Here is a 14,469-nt window from a genome sequence, read left to right as displayed (position 1 = left end):
TCCCCTCCGGGTCCTGGTTCGACGGGCAACCCGAGTCCTTTTATCGGCTTACCCCCTCCAGGAGTACCGCTGAACTCTGTGTCTGTTGCTGCGTCCGACCCTAGTGAAGCTGATATCACCTCACGTTTTTCCGGTTGCTGTATTATATGTAATGAATACAGCCATGGATCCGGTATTCGTCTTTGCGCCTGTTCTGGGTAGTGATTAATGCTACCCGGTTCTCACAATGTCCTTTTTCTCTATCCCTCTTCTCCTCAGGCCGGTGATTTAGGCCTGGTAACAGTCACAGGGCTGTTAGAGATTCAACTGTATGACCTCTCACTTTCAGCTCCTTAGCCCAACTGCCAGTTCTTCTCTCAGACCAGAATGGATCAAGGGGAGTCTCTGGAGCTCCCCCTTCTGGCCGGAGGTGGTAGTGCAGTCTTGCTATTTTAGTATTTGCATTTACTGTCAGTAACTATTTTTGTGGCAAATACCCCTAGGGGTGCCACATTAGCAATAAACCTTTTAACACTTTCCACTTTATGTCTTTATCCTCAGTTGCCAGAACAAGATCCCAGACTATAATCTGTTCTCTTAGTCTAGTTGATTTACCTTTCCTAAAATTCCAGGGTTTTGTGTTTGTAATGTTTTGTTGAATATTACAGTGACACTTACCATATTACTGTTGTTGCAAAAATGTTCGCAAATCTGCACGTCTGATATTGTCTGTTTGATAGGATCATACCCAACAAAATACAAGGGTACATTTTTCTAAGTTTTGGATGGCAATGTTCTTGGCATCTTTTATTTTAGAATCACAATATAGTCCCTTTTGAGCTGGTTTAATTACTAACAGCTTACAAAACTACAAAGCCACATAAACAACAGAAGAGGAGTCTGTTTCTGCTCACACTAATTTAGCCGTTGTGCGCCTTTCTCACATTTATGGTTAGTAGATTAAAAATCCTGAGTTTCAAAACCACCCGGTATCTACTAGGTAGCTAAATTACAACAATGGATACAAAATAAACAATGCAGGCCTCTAAATCAGTGTAATAGAGAAGATAAATTGTCTGAAAAATTCAATGTAGACTAAAGATAAAACTTTATTTAGAACAGTCCTAATCTGTCAAATGTTTGTAGATACTTTATCGTGAATCCTTTTTTGTACTTTCTAGCATGTTCCACTTAAATGTAAATTAATACGAGATAAGCCAACCCTTAAGGGCATAGCTGTAGGAGGTTGCACTCCGGTATTGGAGCCAATTGCAGCCCACAGAACTATTTGCTACTTAACAAGACTTAAGTCAAGTATTATAAATGGCACATGGTATGTCGGTGTCCTGCTATAAATTTTACATTAAAGGCTGGACTGTGTCTGTCGCTGATTGGTCGCAGGATGTCGAGGGTTCGGGGAGCTGGATGTCTGGGGTTCAGTGTGCAGGATATAATACAGCCACATAATATACAACGCAGCCACGTAGTATATAGCACAGCCACGTAGTATATAGCACAGCCACGTAGTATATAATACAGCACATAGTATAATAATAATAATAATCTTTATTTTTATATAGCGCTAACATATTCCGCAGCGCTTTACAGTTTTGCACACATTATCATCACTGCCCCCAATTGGGCTCACAATCTAGAATTCCTATCAGTATGTCTTTAGAATGTGGGAGGAAACCGGAGTGCCCGGAGGAAACCCACGCAAACACGGAGAGAACATACAAACTCTTTGCAGATGTTGTCCTGGGTGGGATTAGAACCCAGGACCCCAGCGCTGCAAGGCTGTAGTGCTAACCACTGCGCCACCATGCTGCACACAGCACAGCCATGTAGTATATAGCACAGCCACATAGTATATAGCACAGACACGTAGTATATAGCAGCCACATAGTATATAGCAGCCACGTAGTATATAGCACAGCCACATAGTATATAGCACAGCCATGTAGCATATAGCACAGCCACGTAGTATATAGCACAGTCCACATACTATATAAGAGACAGCCACGAGTGATCAAGTTTTGCTGGACTTCATCATTTAAGTTCTTCTGTGTGTATTCGCACTAATAACCTTATTGGACTTCCTTGTTTAAGTGTTTTGTTGCTTCGACTTCATTTCCTTGCTGGACTGGTTCACATTAGCGGTCACACCCCGCTACTCAGTTTGCTGTGATTTTCTATATAGAGCTGAGGACCTCGTTACTATTGCAGGGATATCTGTACTATGTTCTGTTCGCTATCCTGTTGGCTATTTTCTATATAAAGCTGAGGACCTCGTTTCAATTGCAGAAATGTCTGTTAGTTCTGTTTACATTTCTGTTTTTGAGTAAATACATCTTTTGCTGCAACTTTCAGACTGGCTTTATCCCATGCTATCAGATTCCATAGTACCCATATAATTATTACAATACAGCACCGCCATGTAGTATATAGCAGCCACTTAGTATGTAGCAGCCACATAGTATATAGCAGCCACATAGTATATAGCACAGCCAAGTGGTATATAGCAGCCATGTGGTATATAGCAGCCACGTAATATATAGCAGCCACATTGTATAAAGCAGCCACGTAGTATATAACACTGCCCATGCAGTAATTAACACAGCCCACACAGTGTATAACACTGCCCACATAGTATACAGCAGTGTGGGCACCATATCTCTGCTAAAAAAAAGAATTAAAATAAAAAATAGTTATATACTCACCCTCCGCCATCCACCGATGTATGCAAGCGGCGAGGCTGCCGCCAGCTTCTGTTCCCAGAGATGCATTGCGAAATTACCCAAATGACTTAGCGGCCTTGCGCGCATTGGTGGACGTCGGAAGGTGAGAATAGCACCATTTTTTATTTTTTTTTATTATTTTTGACATTATATCTTTTTACTATTGATGCTGCATAGGCAGCATCAATAGTAAAAAGTTTGTTACACAGTGTTAATAGCAGCGGTAACAGACTGCGTTACACTACGTTATGCCGCGGTGTCCCGCAGTCGGTTTAACGGACTGCTAAAATGCTATGCGCGGGCGGGCGCTGACTGGGGGGAGTATGGAGGGGGCACTGACTGCAGGGGAGTAGGGAGCGGACATTTCGTGGCCAGACTGTGCCCGTCGCTGGCCACGACCAATCAGCGACTTGGGATTTCTTGACAGACAGATGAACAGACGGAAGTGCCCCTTAGACGATTATATATATAGATGCTTTTGTCTGTCATCTTCCAACTTTATTGTAAAACGTTGCCTGACAAGCTGAGCTTGTATCTTCTTTTGTCAATAAATTTTAAAGATTGATGGCTTTATAAAAGTAACAAAACTGATAGTAATGAGACAACTTTATCTTATTTCAGTAATGTTTAATAGGAGAAATGTAGGGTTTATCAGTTATCACAGGAGTTGATTAAGTAGTCACCAAAGTTCAGTGTTGCCGCTTACTACACCTTATTTCCTATTATTTTGAATGGATGCTATGTTTTACTGTTTATGGACATTAAAACACAATTATGATCAAATGTAGATTTTGTTTTACATATATCTATGCTTCTAATTTGCAATTTGCCTGGTAGGTCCTCCTACTTAAAAATGTTATGTGACACGTTAAAGGTAATAATTTTATGTCTTAAATTTGCAAATCAATAAAAAATTAAATTACAAAAAATGTCTAAATGACTTCAATGGCTTCTAAAAATAAATAATTGTGCCTCTTTATTTTGTAGATCACTGAGTACTTCCATTCCCTTAATCGAGCGGACGTTCACATCATTTCCTTCATTCAGTTCTGTGGGAGAATGGCTGGAGGCCATTGAAATGGAGAAATACAAAGATAACTTCACAGCGGCAGGGTATTGCTACCTGGAGTCAGTAGCCAGGATGACAGTTCAGTAAGTAGCAATTTATGATTACCCCATACTTGAAATATCAACCTGAATACCTCCCTAAAATAATTTCTAGACTTACTGTATCTTTGGCAGATGTATTTGATGGAAAAATCACTGTGTTTAGGGGGATTGTATGGCCAAGTAACCCACCCAAATATAAATATGTGATTGTTATCTTTTAACAGTAGATTCTTGAAACATACTATCATGAGATATAAAAACTCTTGCTTCAGTCTGTGGAAAGGCTAGGCCAGCTACTTGTATTGGTATTGAGGTATATATATAGACATTGGTACATGAGGGTAACCCACACGCATTTTTATCTTATGCAATCCCTAATAATCTAGTTCCTTTGTATGTAAACTACTGCAGTTAAGTGAAGTTACTAGGATGAACGGTTAAATCTTTATTATTGTGCTAACCACTGAGTTTCGAGACTCTTACCAAATTGAAATGTTGCAATGTATGGTAAACTTGACTCATATACCTTAAATACTTTTTTAGGCCAGCTTCACTTATGTTTATTTCATGGTGGGTATTCAGACTACAATCTCAGGACCAGACATGGGTTCCCTGAGCAGAAATAGCAATGATATATGTGCCTATGAATATGTGAGTTTGGGTCAGGAGACCCACAACCAGTTCAGAAGTCATGACCCAAAGAAGGACCATGAAATTCGTACTTGTGAAGTCTACTTTCATTTGATTGAACATCTCATTTAGGGCTCAAATAGGGGAAGATTTTATGATTGTACCAAATATGGAAAGTATCATAACCTAGTCATAACATGATGATCATATCAGTTATATGAGACTTCTGTTTTATCATTTTTTCAGGGATGTCATGAGTCTAGGAATCATTTCTGTGGAACATCAGAAAACTATTCTCAGTGGCATTCAGACCTTACGAGCTCAAGTTATACAAATGCATGGACGGGGAGTGCAGGTGTGACATGCAAGGACACAAGACAAGCTCTGAGACTGAAAAATCCAAGGGAGAGCTGTACAGCCCCCAAATCTGGCCAAGCAAAAGCAGCAGAAAAGGCAACATATAAGAGGAGTCAAATATATCTGGGATTACACTGGAGCCAAATCCTTTCCCAACTCCCCGAAAGAAATTGTGAAAAATGCCATTTGGATATACCATGGGTGAAGAAGGCACAGTCGCAAACAAGATTTTATCTCTTACTTTGAGAAGATGTGAAATCTGGCTGTGTAACCTCAAACCAGCCATAGACAGTAGGACTGGACAGATTTTAGCAGCCTTTTATCATGGCCAAGTGTCTGTGTGACGCAAAGGCATACAGGGTGAGCTGGAAATGCGTGCACTTGTTTTTACATGGGGTACATTGATGTAATATTGTGGTGCCAACTACTCCATTAACTCTAAGTACTTAAGTATTTTTCTAACAACAACTGTGTTGTACTGACTCCCATAAATAGCTTTTATTTTTACAGAATGTAAAAGAAAAAAAGACTTTTTTATACCAGATCAAGTGTCCAAGTGATATGTGTTTGGTGCAGAAAGTGCTAGTCTTTTTCTTTTCTCCTCCTTACTAAGCACTTATTCCTCGGCGGCATTAAATGATGGCATCTCTCTCGTGGGGCAAATGCGATGAAGCTGAAGTGGTGCAATTTGTCTTGTAGTTGAAGTTCAATGTGAGCAATCGCTTACTTTGCAAAGGTTTGTCTGACAGTTTCTATCAGCGGGGAGGTGAAATGGAAACATGGAGGCGAGCATAACAGGAAAAAAGACAATAGTATAGTTATAAAGCTTTTTAAGCATACATAGAATGGTTGATGTGAAAGAAAATGAATTATAAAATATGATGGCCTGACATTTATAGCGTATGGCATTGAACCTGTAGGAAGTTATTGCTGCGGCCAAATGGTTTTTCAGACAGGGTAAGCCTGATGACTTCTTAATCCCAATGTGTTAATACATAATTCTAGAGTATTTTGCGTGTTCACCTTTACAGGCATAAAAACTCAACCTAAAAAAAGTTATTTTGTTCGCTCATTATGTAAGTGGCTGCTGATGAGAAAATTGCCCAAAGCTGATCCATAACAGTTCTGTCCGTATTCGTGTATGAATAATAATAACAATGGCCCCAGGGTCAAGGTTTCCTTCCTTCTTTCTGCCAATAATTCAATTTAATTTGGAACGTGTTGTTTTTAACCTAACCTACCGTACTTATTTGTGCAATGAAAGCACTGGTTGACTGGTCACCTCTTCTGTCTGCCACTTGTGATTCACTTTCTACGGTATAATTATGAAGAAAGAGTACCTGTACTTAAAGAAGCATTAGGGTGATTCATGGAAGGATTTAACAAGATGCCACAGTCATAAAATTACATATGCCACAAAATCTTACTTCGTCAACATGTATAAGCTCCCTGTGGTTAAATAATAAGACCTGAGTCAAAGGATTTGCAGAATTTCTTCTAAAGTAGCAGACTAGATTGTCAAGTTTCTCTCACTATAACATTGGTTTACTTAACACTGTCATGAATGGACATGTGTAAATTTTAATATTGCTACATTAAAAAGTGCAAATAAAAACTGCTCTAAACATTGCAACACACATCACAGAAGTAGTTGCAGCTTTTTTTGGTAGAATAAGTGTTAAATCAACATAAAAAAATCCACACCAGGCCAATAATGGAAAAATATTGCAAACACTACTCGTGTGTAGAAAATATCATATAGTCATAGTGGCTAACAGCAAACATCTGACCCTTGTGGTATAGCAACTGAAGGAAAGAAACTCTACAGTACAGACCAAAAGTTTGGACACATCTTCTCATTTAAAGATTTTTCTGTATTTTCATTTCTATGAAAATTGTACATTCACACTGAAGGCATCAAAACTATAAATTAACACATTTGGAATTATATACTTAAAAAAGTGTGAAACAACTGAAATTATGTCTTATATTCTAGGTTCTTCAAAGTAGCCACCTTTTGCTTTGATGACTGCTTTGCACACTCTTGGCATTTTCTTGATGAGCTTCAAGAGGTAGTCACCGGGAATGGTTTTCACTTCACAGGTGTGCCCTGTCAGGTTTAATAAGTGGGATTGCTTGCCTTATAAATGGTGTTGGAACCATCAGTTGTGCAGAAGTCCGGTGGATACACAGCTGATAGTCCTACTGAATAGACTATTAGAATTTGTATTATGGCAAGAAAAATGCAGCTAAGTAAAGAAAAATGAGTGGCCATCATTACTTTAACAAATGAAGGTTAGTCAGTCTGAAAAATTGGGAAAACTTTGAAAGTGTCCCCAAGTGCAGTGGCAAAAACCATCAAGCACTACAAAGAAACTAGCTCACATGAGGACTGCCCCAGGAAGGAAAGACCAAGAGTCACCTCTGCTACTGAGAATAAGTTTATCCGAGTCACCAGCCTCAGAAATCGCAGGTTAACAGCAGCTCAGATTAGAGACCAGGTCAATGCCACACAGAGCAGACACATCTCTACAACAGCTGTTAAGAGGAGACTTTGTGCAGCAGGCCTTCATGGTAAAATAGCTGCTAGGAAACCACTGCTAAGGACAGGCAACAAGCAGAAAAGACTTGTTTAGGCTAAAGAACAAGGAGTGGACATTAGACCAGTGGAAATCTGTGCTTCGGTCTGATGAGTCCAAATTTGAGATCTGTGGGTCCAACCACCATGTCTTTGTGCGACGCAGAAAAGGTGAACGGATGGACTCTACATGCCTCGTTTCCACCGTGAAGCATGGAGGAGGAGGTGTGATGGTGTGGGGGTGCTTTGCTAGTGACACTGTTGGGGATTAATTCAAAATTGAAGGCATACTGAACCAGCATGGCTACCACAGAATCTTGCAGCGGCATGCTATTCCATCCGATTTGCGCTTAGTTGGACCATCATTTATTTTTCAACAGGACAATGACCCCAAACACACCTCCAGGCTGTGTAAATGCTATTGGACCAAGAAGGAGAGTGATGGGGTGCTACGCCAGATGACCTGGCCTCCACAGTCACCAGACCTGAACCAAATCTAGATGGTTTGGGGTGAGCTGGACCGCAGAGTGAAGGCAAAAGGGCCAACAAGTGCTAAGCATCTCTGGGAACTCCTTCAAGATTGTTGGAAGACCATTCCCTGTGACTACCTCTTGAAGCTCATCAAGAGAATGCCAAGAGTGTGCAAAGTAATCATCAAAGCAAAAGGTGGCTACTTTGAAGAACCTAGAATAGAAGACATATTTTCAGTTGTTATACACTTTTTTGTTAAGTATATGATTCCACATGTGTTAATTCATAGTTTTGATGCCTTCAGTGTGAATGTACATTTTTCAGTCATGAAAATACAAAAAAATCTTTAAATGAGAATGTGTGTCCAAACTTTTGGTCTGTACTGTATGTATACAACAAGGAAACAGCATTTCCAAATGTAATAGCTTTTCTGCTTCTCATGTGTCCGTGATAAATATCTTCATCCTCTAAATGCTGAGTGTGCTCATTTCAAAATAACTAAGGGGTTATCCAGAACTATATCAATTTTTTACTACATACATTAGAACTTACAGGCACTTTGTTGCTAAGCACCTGTCTGATATGCCCAGCGTAAATCTCTATAGATACAGAGTGGCCACAGACCGACCCTGCCGGTGATTCTCTGGCTTCCGCAAATGTCACATCAACAGAGCAGCTGCTTCTCTTATGCTCTGCTATTTTCATGGAGTGTGACTGCCGAATCTTGCTGACTGACATAATTGTGAGAAGCCAACTGACAATCATCATGAGGTCCATCCACAGAGCAGCCTAGAAGAAGAAGAGCTGCTCTGTTGATGTGGAGCTGCTGAATCGCCAGCAGGAGTGGTCAGTGACTACTCTGAACTGCCACAAGATAGATCAGGTAGGTATTTGCTAATTAGTTTTTAAACTCTTTAAAAAACATAATTTAGTCCTGGATAACACATTTAATAGTGTAGATTATTGATTTATGTCACAAAATTGTTATTTTTGTGTGCTGGCATGCCCTGGACAGTCATAGACCATTAAGAGACAAGCACTTGCCTGCCATCATATTTCCAGGATATGTTAGCCTCCCTATCTAAGAGGAGGCTTGTAATTGAAGCCTGTCCTTACAATGCATTTTACTGAAGCCATGCTTCTAGCAAGAAAATCTCATTTAGTGTCTAATTATATTTAACAGCACCTTTTATACTGCCAGCAAAAGTCAAATGATAGAGTGTTTTGGGTTATTAAACTTAACATTAAAAGTACATTATATTATCTTTCTCTTGCTAATGCAATTGATAAAATCAGGAAATGCGATGGAACTTTTGAAATTAAGAGATAGTCAGAGTCTTATCCTAATAGACACCATAATTAACAACAATTCATCTTCTGTTTCGTTGGTGTGAGTACAACTTCACTATAAATGTCATGTAACTTTTACCATAGATAAGGGAAAATTGCAAGAATGGCAGCAGAATCCAATCTCTTTACATAAACAGGAGCAAATTCATTAACATTGATTAGTGCAAAATAATTCTAGTCTCAATGAGTAGGATTTAGATTAACTCTGTATTTCAGTGCATTAATTCTTATGCAGTAGATCTTGCACTGCCGGTTATATAACTATTTTTGCTGGAGCAGGAGTGGACATATCATTGGAGCAAACTTTGCAGCTGCACGGAGGCCCTGGAGGTAAGGGGGTCACTCAATACCACCTCCAAAGCTGATGTCATAGATGGAACTACTGGACTGTAAAGGGTCCTAAAATGTTCTTTCTTAGGGGCCCTTTTCTGTCTATGTCCTACCATTTTGATGATTAAAAGGTATCAACCACTGAGGACTCTCAATTCTAAATATGTCCTACCATAAAGTCCAGCCATGAAGTCAGATGATATAAATCTCACTACTGTAACCTATATACAAGTGCTTCCCACTAAATTAGAATATCACCAAAAAGTTAATTTATTTCAGTTCTTCAATACTAAAAGTGAAACTCATATATTAGTCATTACGGAGTGATCTATTTAATGTGTTTATTTCTGTTTATGTTGATGATTATGGCTTACGGCTAATGAACATCACAAAGTCATTTTCTCCGTAAATTAGAATAACTAGCAAAAAACACCTGCAAAGGCTTCCTAAGCATTTAAAAAGGTTCCTTAGTCTGTTTCACTAGGATCCACAATCATGGGGAAGACTGCTGAATTGACTGATGTCCAGAACGCTGTCATTGACACACTCGACAAGGAGGGGAAGCCAAAAAAGGTCATTGCTAAAGAAGCTGGCTGTTCACAGAGTGCTGTATCCAAGCATAATAATGAAAAGTGAATTGAAGGAAAAAGTGTGGTAGAAAAAAGGTGCACAAGTAACCAGGATAACCGCAGCCTTGAAAGGATTATCAAGAAAAGGCCATTCTTCAAGAGTCACCACTCACAGACATATCCAGGACATGGGCTACAAGTGTCACATTCCTTGTGTCAAGCCACTCATGACCAAGAGACAACACTAGAAGCATCTTACCTGGGCCAGGGAGAAAAAGAACTGGACTGATGCTCAGTGGTCCAATGTGTTTTTTTCAGATGAAAGTAAATTTTGCATTTCATTTGGAAATCAAGGTCCAAGAGTCTGGAGGAAGAGTGGAGAGGCACACAATCCAAGCAGCTTGAGGTCTAGTGTGATGTTTCCACAATTAGTGATGTTTTAGGGAGCCAACTCATCAGCTTATAGTATCACTGCGCTTGATTGGCCAGCAAACTCGCCTGTCCTTTAAGGTACCGTCACATTAAGCGACGCTGCAGCGATCTAGACAACGATGCCGATCGCTGCAGCGTCGCTGTGTGGTCGCTGGAGAGCTGTCACACAGACAGCTCTCCAGCGACCAACTATGTGTAGTCCCCTGGTAACCAGGGTAAACATCGGGTTACTAAGCGCAGGGCCGCGCTTAGTAACCCGATGTTTACCCTGGTTACCAGTGTAAATGTAAAAAAAACAAACAGTACATACTTACATTCCGGTGTCTGTCCCCCGGCGTTCTGCTTCCTGCACTGACTGGCCGTAAAGCTGTAATCTGCTTTACGGCTGGCCGGCACTGACAGTGCAGGGAAGCAGAACGCCGAGGGACGCGACAGACACCGGAATGTAAGTATGCAGTGTTTTTTTTTTTTACATTTACACTGGTAACCAGGGTAAACATCGGGTTACTAAGCACGGCCCTGCGCTTAGTAACCCGATGTTTACCCTGGTTACCAGTGAAAACATCGCTGAATCGGCGTCACACACGCCGCTTCACCGATGTCTGCGGGAGATCCAGCGACGAAATAAAGTTCTGGCCTTTCTGCTCCGACCAACGATGTCACAGCAGGATCCAGATCACTACTGCGTGTCAAACACAACAATATCGCTATCCAGGACGCTGCAACTTCTTGGATCGCTAGCGATATCGTTGTTAAATTGTTCAGTGTGAAGGTACCTTAACTTCATAGATAATATAATCTATAGTGTATTGTCAAAAGGAAGGTTAGAGACACCAGACTCAACAATGTAGACGAGCTGAAGGCTACTATCAAAGCAACCTGGCTTCCATAAAACCTCCGCAGTGCCACAGGCTGATTGCTTCCAGCCGTTCATTCATGCATTAATTGATGCAAAAGGAGCCCCAATCTCCTGATCGCTAAACGGCATAGAGAGAAAAAAGTCTTAATTACGTTTTTTGGTCACCACGACTTTGCATTGAAATGCAATAATGGACAATAAAAAGATCATATCTGCACCAAAATGGTATAATTAGAAACGACAGCTCGGCATGCAATAAATAAGCCCTCACCCAACCTGAGATCTCGAAAAATGGAGATGCTACGAGTCTCAGGAAATTACACAATTTATTTTATTTTTTTTTAACAAACTTTTGATTTTTTTTTCATTACAGAAATAAAAAAGAACCTAGACATGTTTGGTGACTATGAACTCGTAATGACCTGGAGAATATTAGTGGCATGTCAGTTTTAACATTTGGTGAACATGGTAAAAACAAAACAACTTTATGGAATTGCACTTTTTTGCGATTTCACCGTGCTTGAAATTTTTTTCCCGTTTTTGAGTACATGATATGGTAAAACCAATTGTGTCGTTCAAAAGTACAACTCTTACCGCAAAACAAAAAAAGGCCTCACATGGCCATATTGAAGGAAAAATAATAAGTTATGGCTCTGGGAAGAAGGGGAGTGAAAAACTGAAATGCAAAAATGAAAAAGGGCAGGGTCTCAAAGGGGTTTAAGAAATAGACCAGTTTCTATGTTAAAGCTTGATTTCTTTTTTCCAATGATACATTTAGTAAATATACATAATTGACAATTACAGATAACGTGGGTAACAGACACATGTGCCTATAACCCTATGGCAGTACTGTTCTTTTTGCCAGTAATATGCTATAACAATCATATACTGTAGCATTTATATATTTTGTAACACACTAAAGTGATTTTAAATTTAAATATTCTTGTAATTCTCTTGTGTGGCTGAATTTTTTTTCCCCAAGCAGTCACATTGATTTAACAAACATAACTTGCCAAGTGCAAAATTATTTTCTATTTCATAAATGTATGTAAAGCACGCAATGTACATTACAGAAAGTTATTATTACCCAGGAGACACACCAAACCTACTGGATACACATATCTATTAATATTCCTAGAAGTGCCCATTATTAGGCTTTCAGAAAGATTATAATAGCGGATGAAGTATTGACATTCACAGCACATACTCCAAACCTGCTTTATATGCATTCAGTAGAAGTAATCTGCATTTACCTTAGGGAGTGACGCTAACCTTACAAAAGCATGTTTGCTCAACTGCTTTATTTTCTTCAGAAATTTGCATCCCAAATTAATAAAAAAGAACCCCTTTCTCTGGCCTGTTGACATTTAAATTTATGATGAGTATTGAAAAACACTTAGCATACATATAATTATATTCATGTAACAGTACACCTTCCCTTGGTAAGATTTGAAAGGAATAGAAAATCAGTCACAATTGATCTAAACCAATTTCCGGCAGATGCTTTAAAAAAAAATCGAGAGAAATAAGCTTCGAGGCATCAAAACGTATCTGAACATTTTTAGTGTTTTAAGCACATTTCATACATCTAGTAATGTCCTTGCTTAATTATGTTGTAATGCGCACTGTAACTTACAATTGTGCTCTAATTAATTCAGCTATTTAATTCATATTAAGTAGTCATCACGAAAGTTATTATTCAGAACAAATGTTTCTTATCATGCAGATCATTTTTAAATATTTGTCTTTTTATCTAAAGTCTATTCGCTGGAAAATCCTTATTCTATTGTTCAAATTAAACTTTATATAGCAGGAGTGCTAAGAAAAATTGTACCACAATGAGAATAATAAATAGTCGATCATCGCAACCAACCCTAATATCCAGCTTCTATTCTAACAAGATCTTCTGTTGTTCTCCACACAACCTCTAATTTGCCTTTTATTACAGAATAGTCCGTTTTTATTGAGATCAGTAGGAGCAGGGGGAAGCACGGATAACTAACTACATGTTCTGAGATGCCTTACCAATACATCACATATCCAGAGTTGCCTAAATGTCATGTAGCAAAATTTATAGTCATATAGGTAATTTCAAGTAATGACTTGGATAATGCCATAGATATAGTGTAAGGCACATGAGAGGCTTTAGTCTGCGCCAATTCAGCTGTAGCTGTGTAAGGAGACTCATAGGCCATGGATAATTGCTTATTTAAATTCCCAGAGAAGCATTGCATGGCCTATAAGTCTCCTATAGCTTGACACTTTCCACATGGAGAAATGTTCCCTATTAGGCCAGGGTCACACTTGCCAGTGCAATGCGAGAAACTCACAAGCGTCTCTTGCCTCAATACCGGGCACTGCCACAGGCACTCGGGATCGGAGCATTTAGCTGCATCGAAATACATGCTGTTGCACACTCCGGTCCCGAGTGCTGGCGGCAGGGTCGGGAATGGAGGCGAGAGACTCGCATAAGTTTCTCGCATTGCACTCGCAAGTGTAACCCCGGCCTTAGATATATTGTCAGAGGCTTCTCATATAGCCAAATCAGACCTCCTATTTTGCACTGGAAATGCACGTTAAAGAGTCTATATTATTTTTTAGGAATGCTACACCAAATAGGTGGCTCTAGAGTTTTAGTCCTCTTACTCTCTGAAGAGGCAATTTGCATATTTAAATTGCCAGAGGAGCAGTGCATGGCCTATAAGCCTCCTTAGCTAATTTGGCATAATCCACAAAGTGAAACGGTGCCCCTTAAATCCCCTTTCAGAGGTCTCTCACCGAGCCAAATTCAACCTCCTGCTTTGCACTGAAGAGGGGCAAACATTTGAAACGTGTGCAAATGGAGTTTCTGGTTTGTCTTTTTATCCCAAGTCATGTGCCAAGATTCATTAAGGGGGTCGATAGTGACTTTTAGAATTGCTACCTCCAATGGGTGGCACTAGAGTTCAAGTCCTCTTCCTCTCTGATGAGGCTCTGTGCATCCGTAGCTGTGTTCAAAGGCAGTGTGCAATCACCAATCCATGACAGAGAGAAGTAAAAAAATCAGTTCACAGTCATCTTACATCA

General features: G+C 39.7%; 1 protein-coding gene across 1 annotated transcript in view; it reads left to right on the top strand.

The window, feature by feature from the left end:
- The window catches only part of EPHA10 (EPH receptor A10), a 1,463,996-nt gene extending 1,459,081 nt beyond the window's left edge, over nucleotides 1–4,915 (top strand). Inside the window, exons 16-17 of the mRNA XM_069756914.1 lie at nucleotides 3,705–3,869; nucleotides 4,704–4,915. Coding sequence (XP_069613015.1) covers nucleotides 3,705–3,869; nucleotides 4,704–4,818 — 280 coding nt within the window. The 3' untranslated portion in view covers nucleotides 4,819–4,915. The remainder of the gene's footprint in view (nucleotides 1–3,704; nucleotides 3,870–4,703) is intronic.
- Nucleotides 4,916–14,469: the final 9,554 nt, after the last annotated feature.

This window comes from Ranitomeya imitator, chromosome 3 (genome assembly GCF_032444005.1).
Source record: "Ranitomeya imitator isolate aRanImi1 chromosome 3, aRanImi1.pri, whole genome shotgun sequence".
Classification (NCBI taxonomy): Eukaryota; Metazoa; Chordata; class Amphibia; order Anura; family Dendrobatidae; genus Ranitomeya; species Ranitomeya imitator.
The sequence above is the reverse complement of the archived record's forward strand: the minus strand, read 5'-3'. Positions and strand labels throughout refer to the sequence as shown.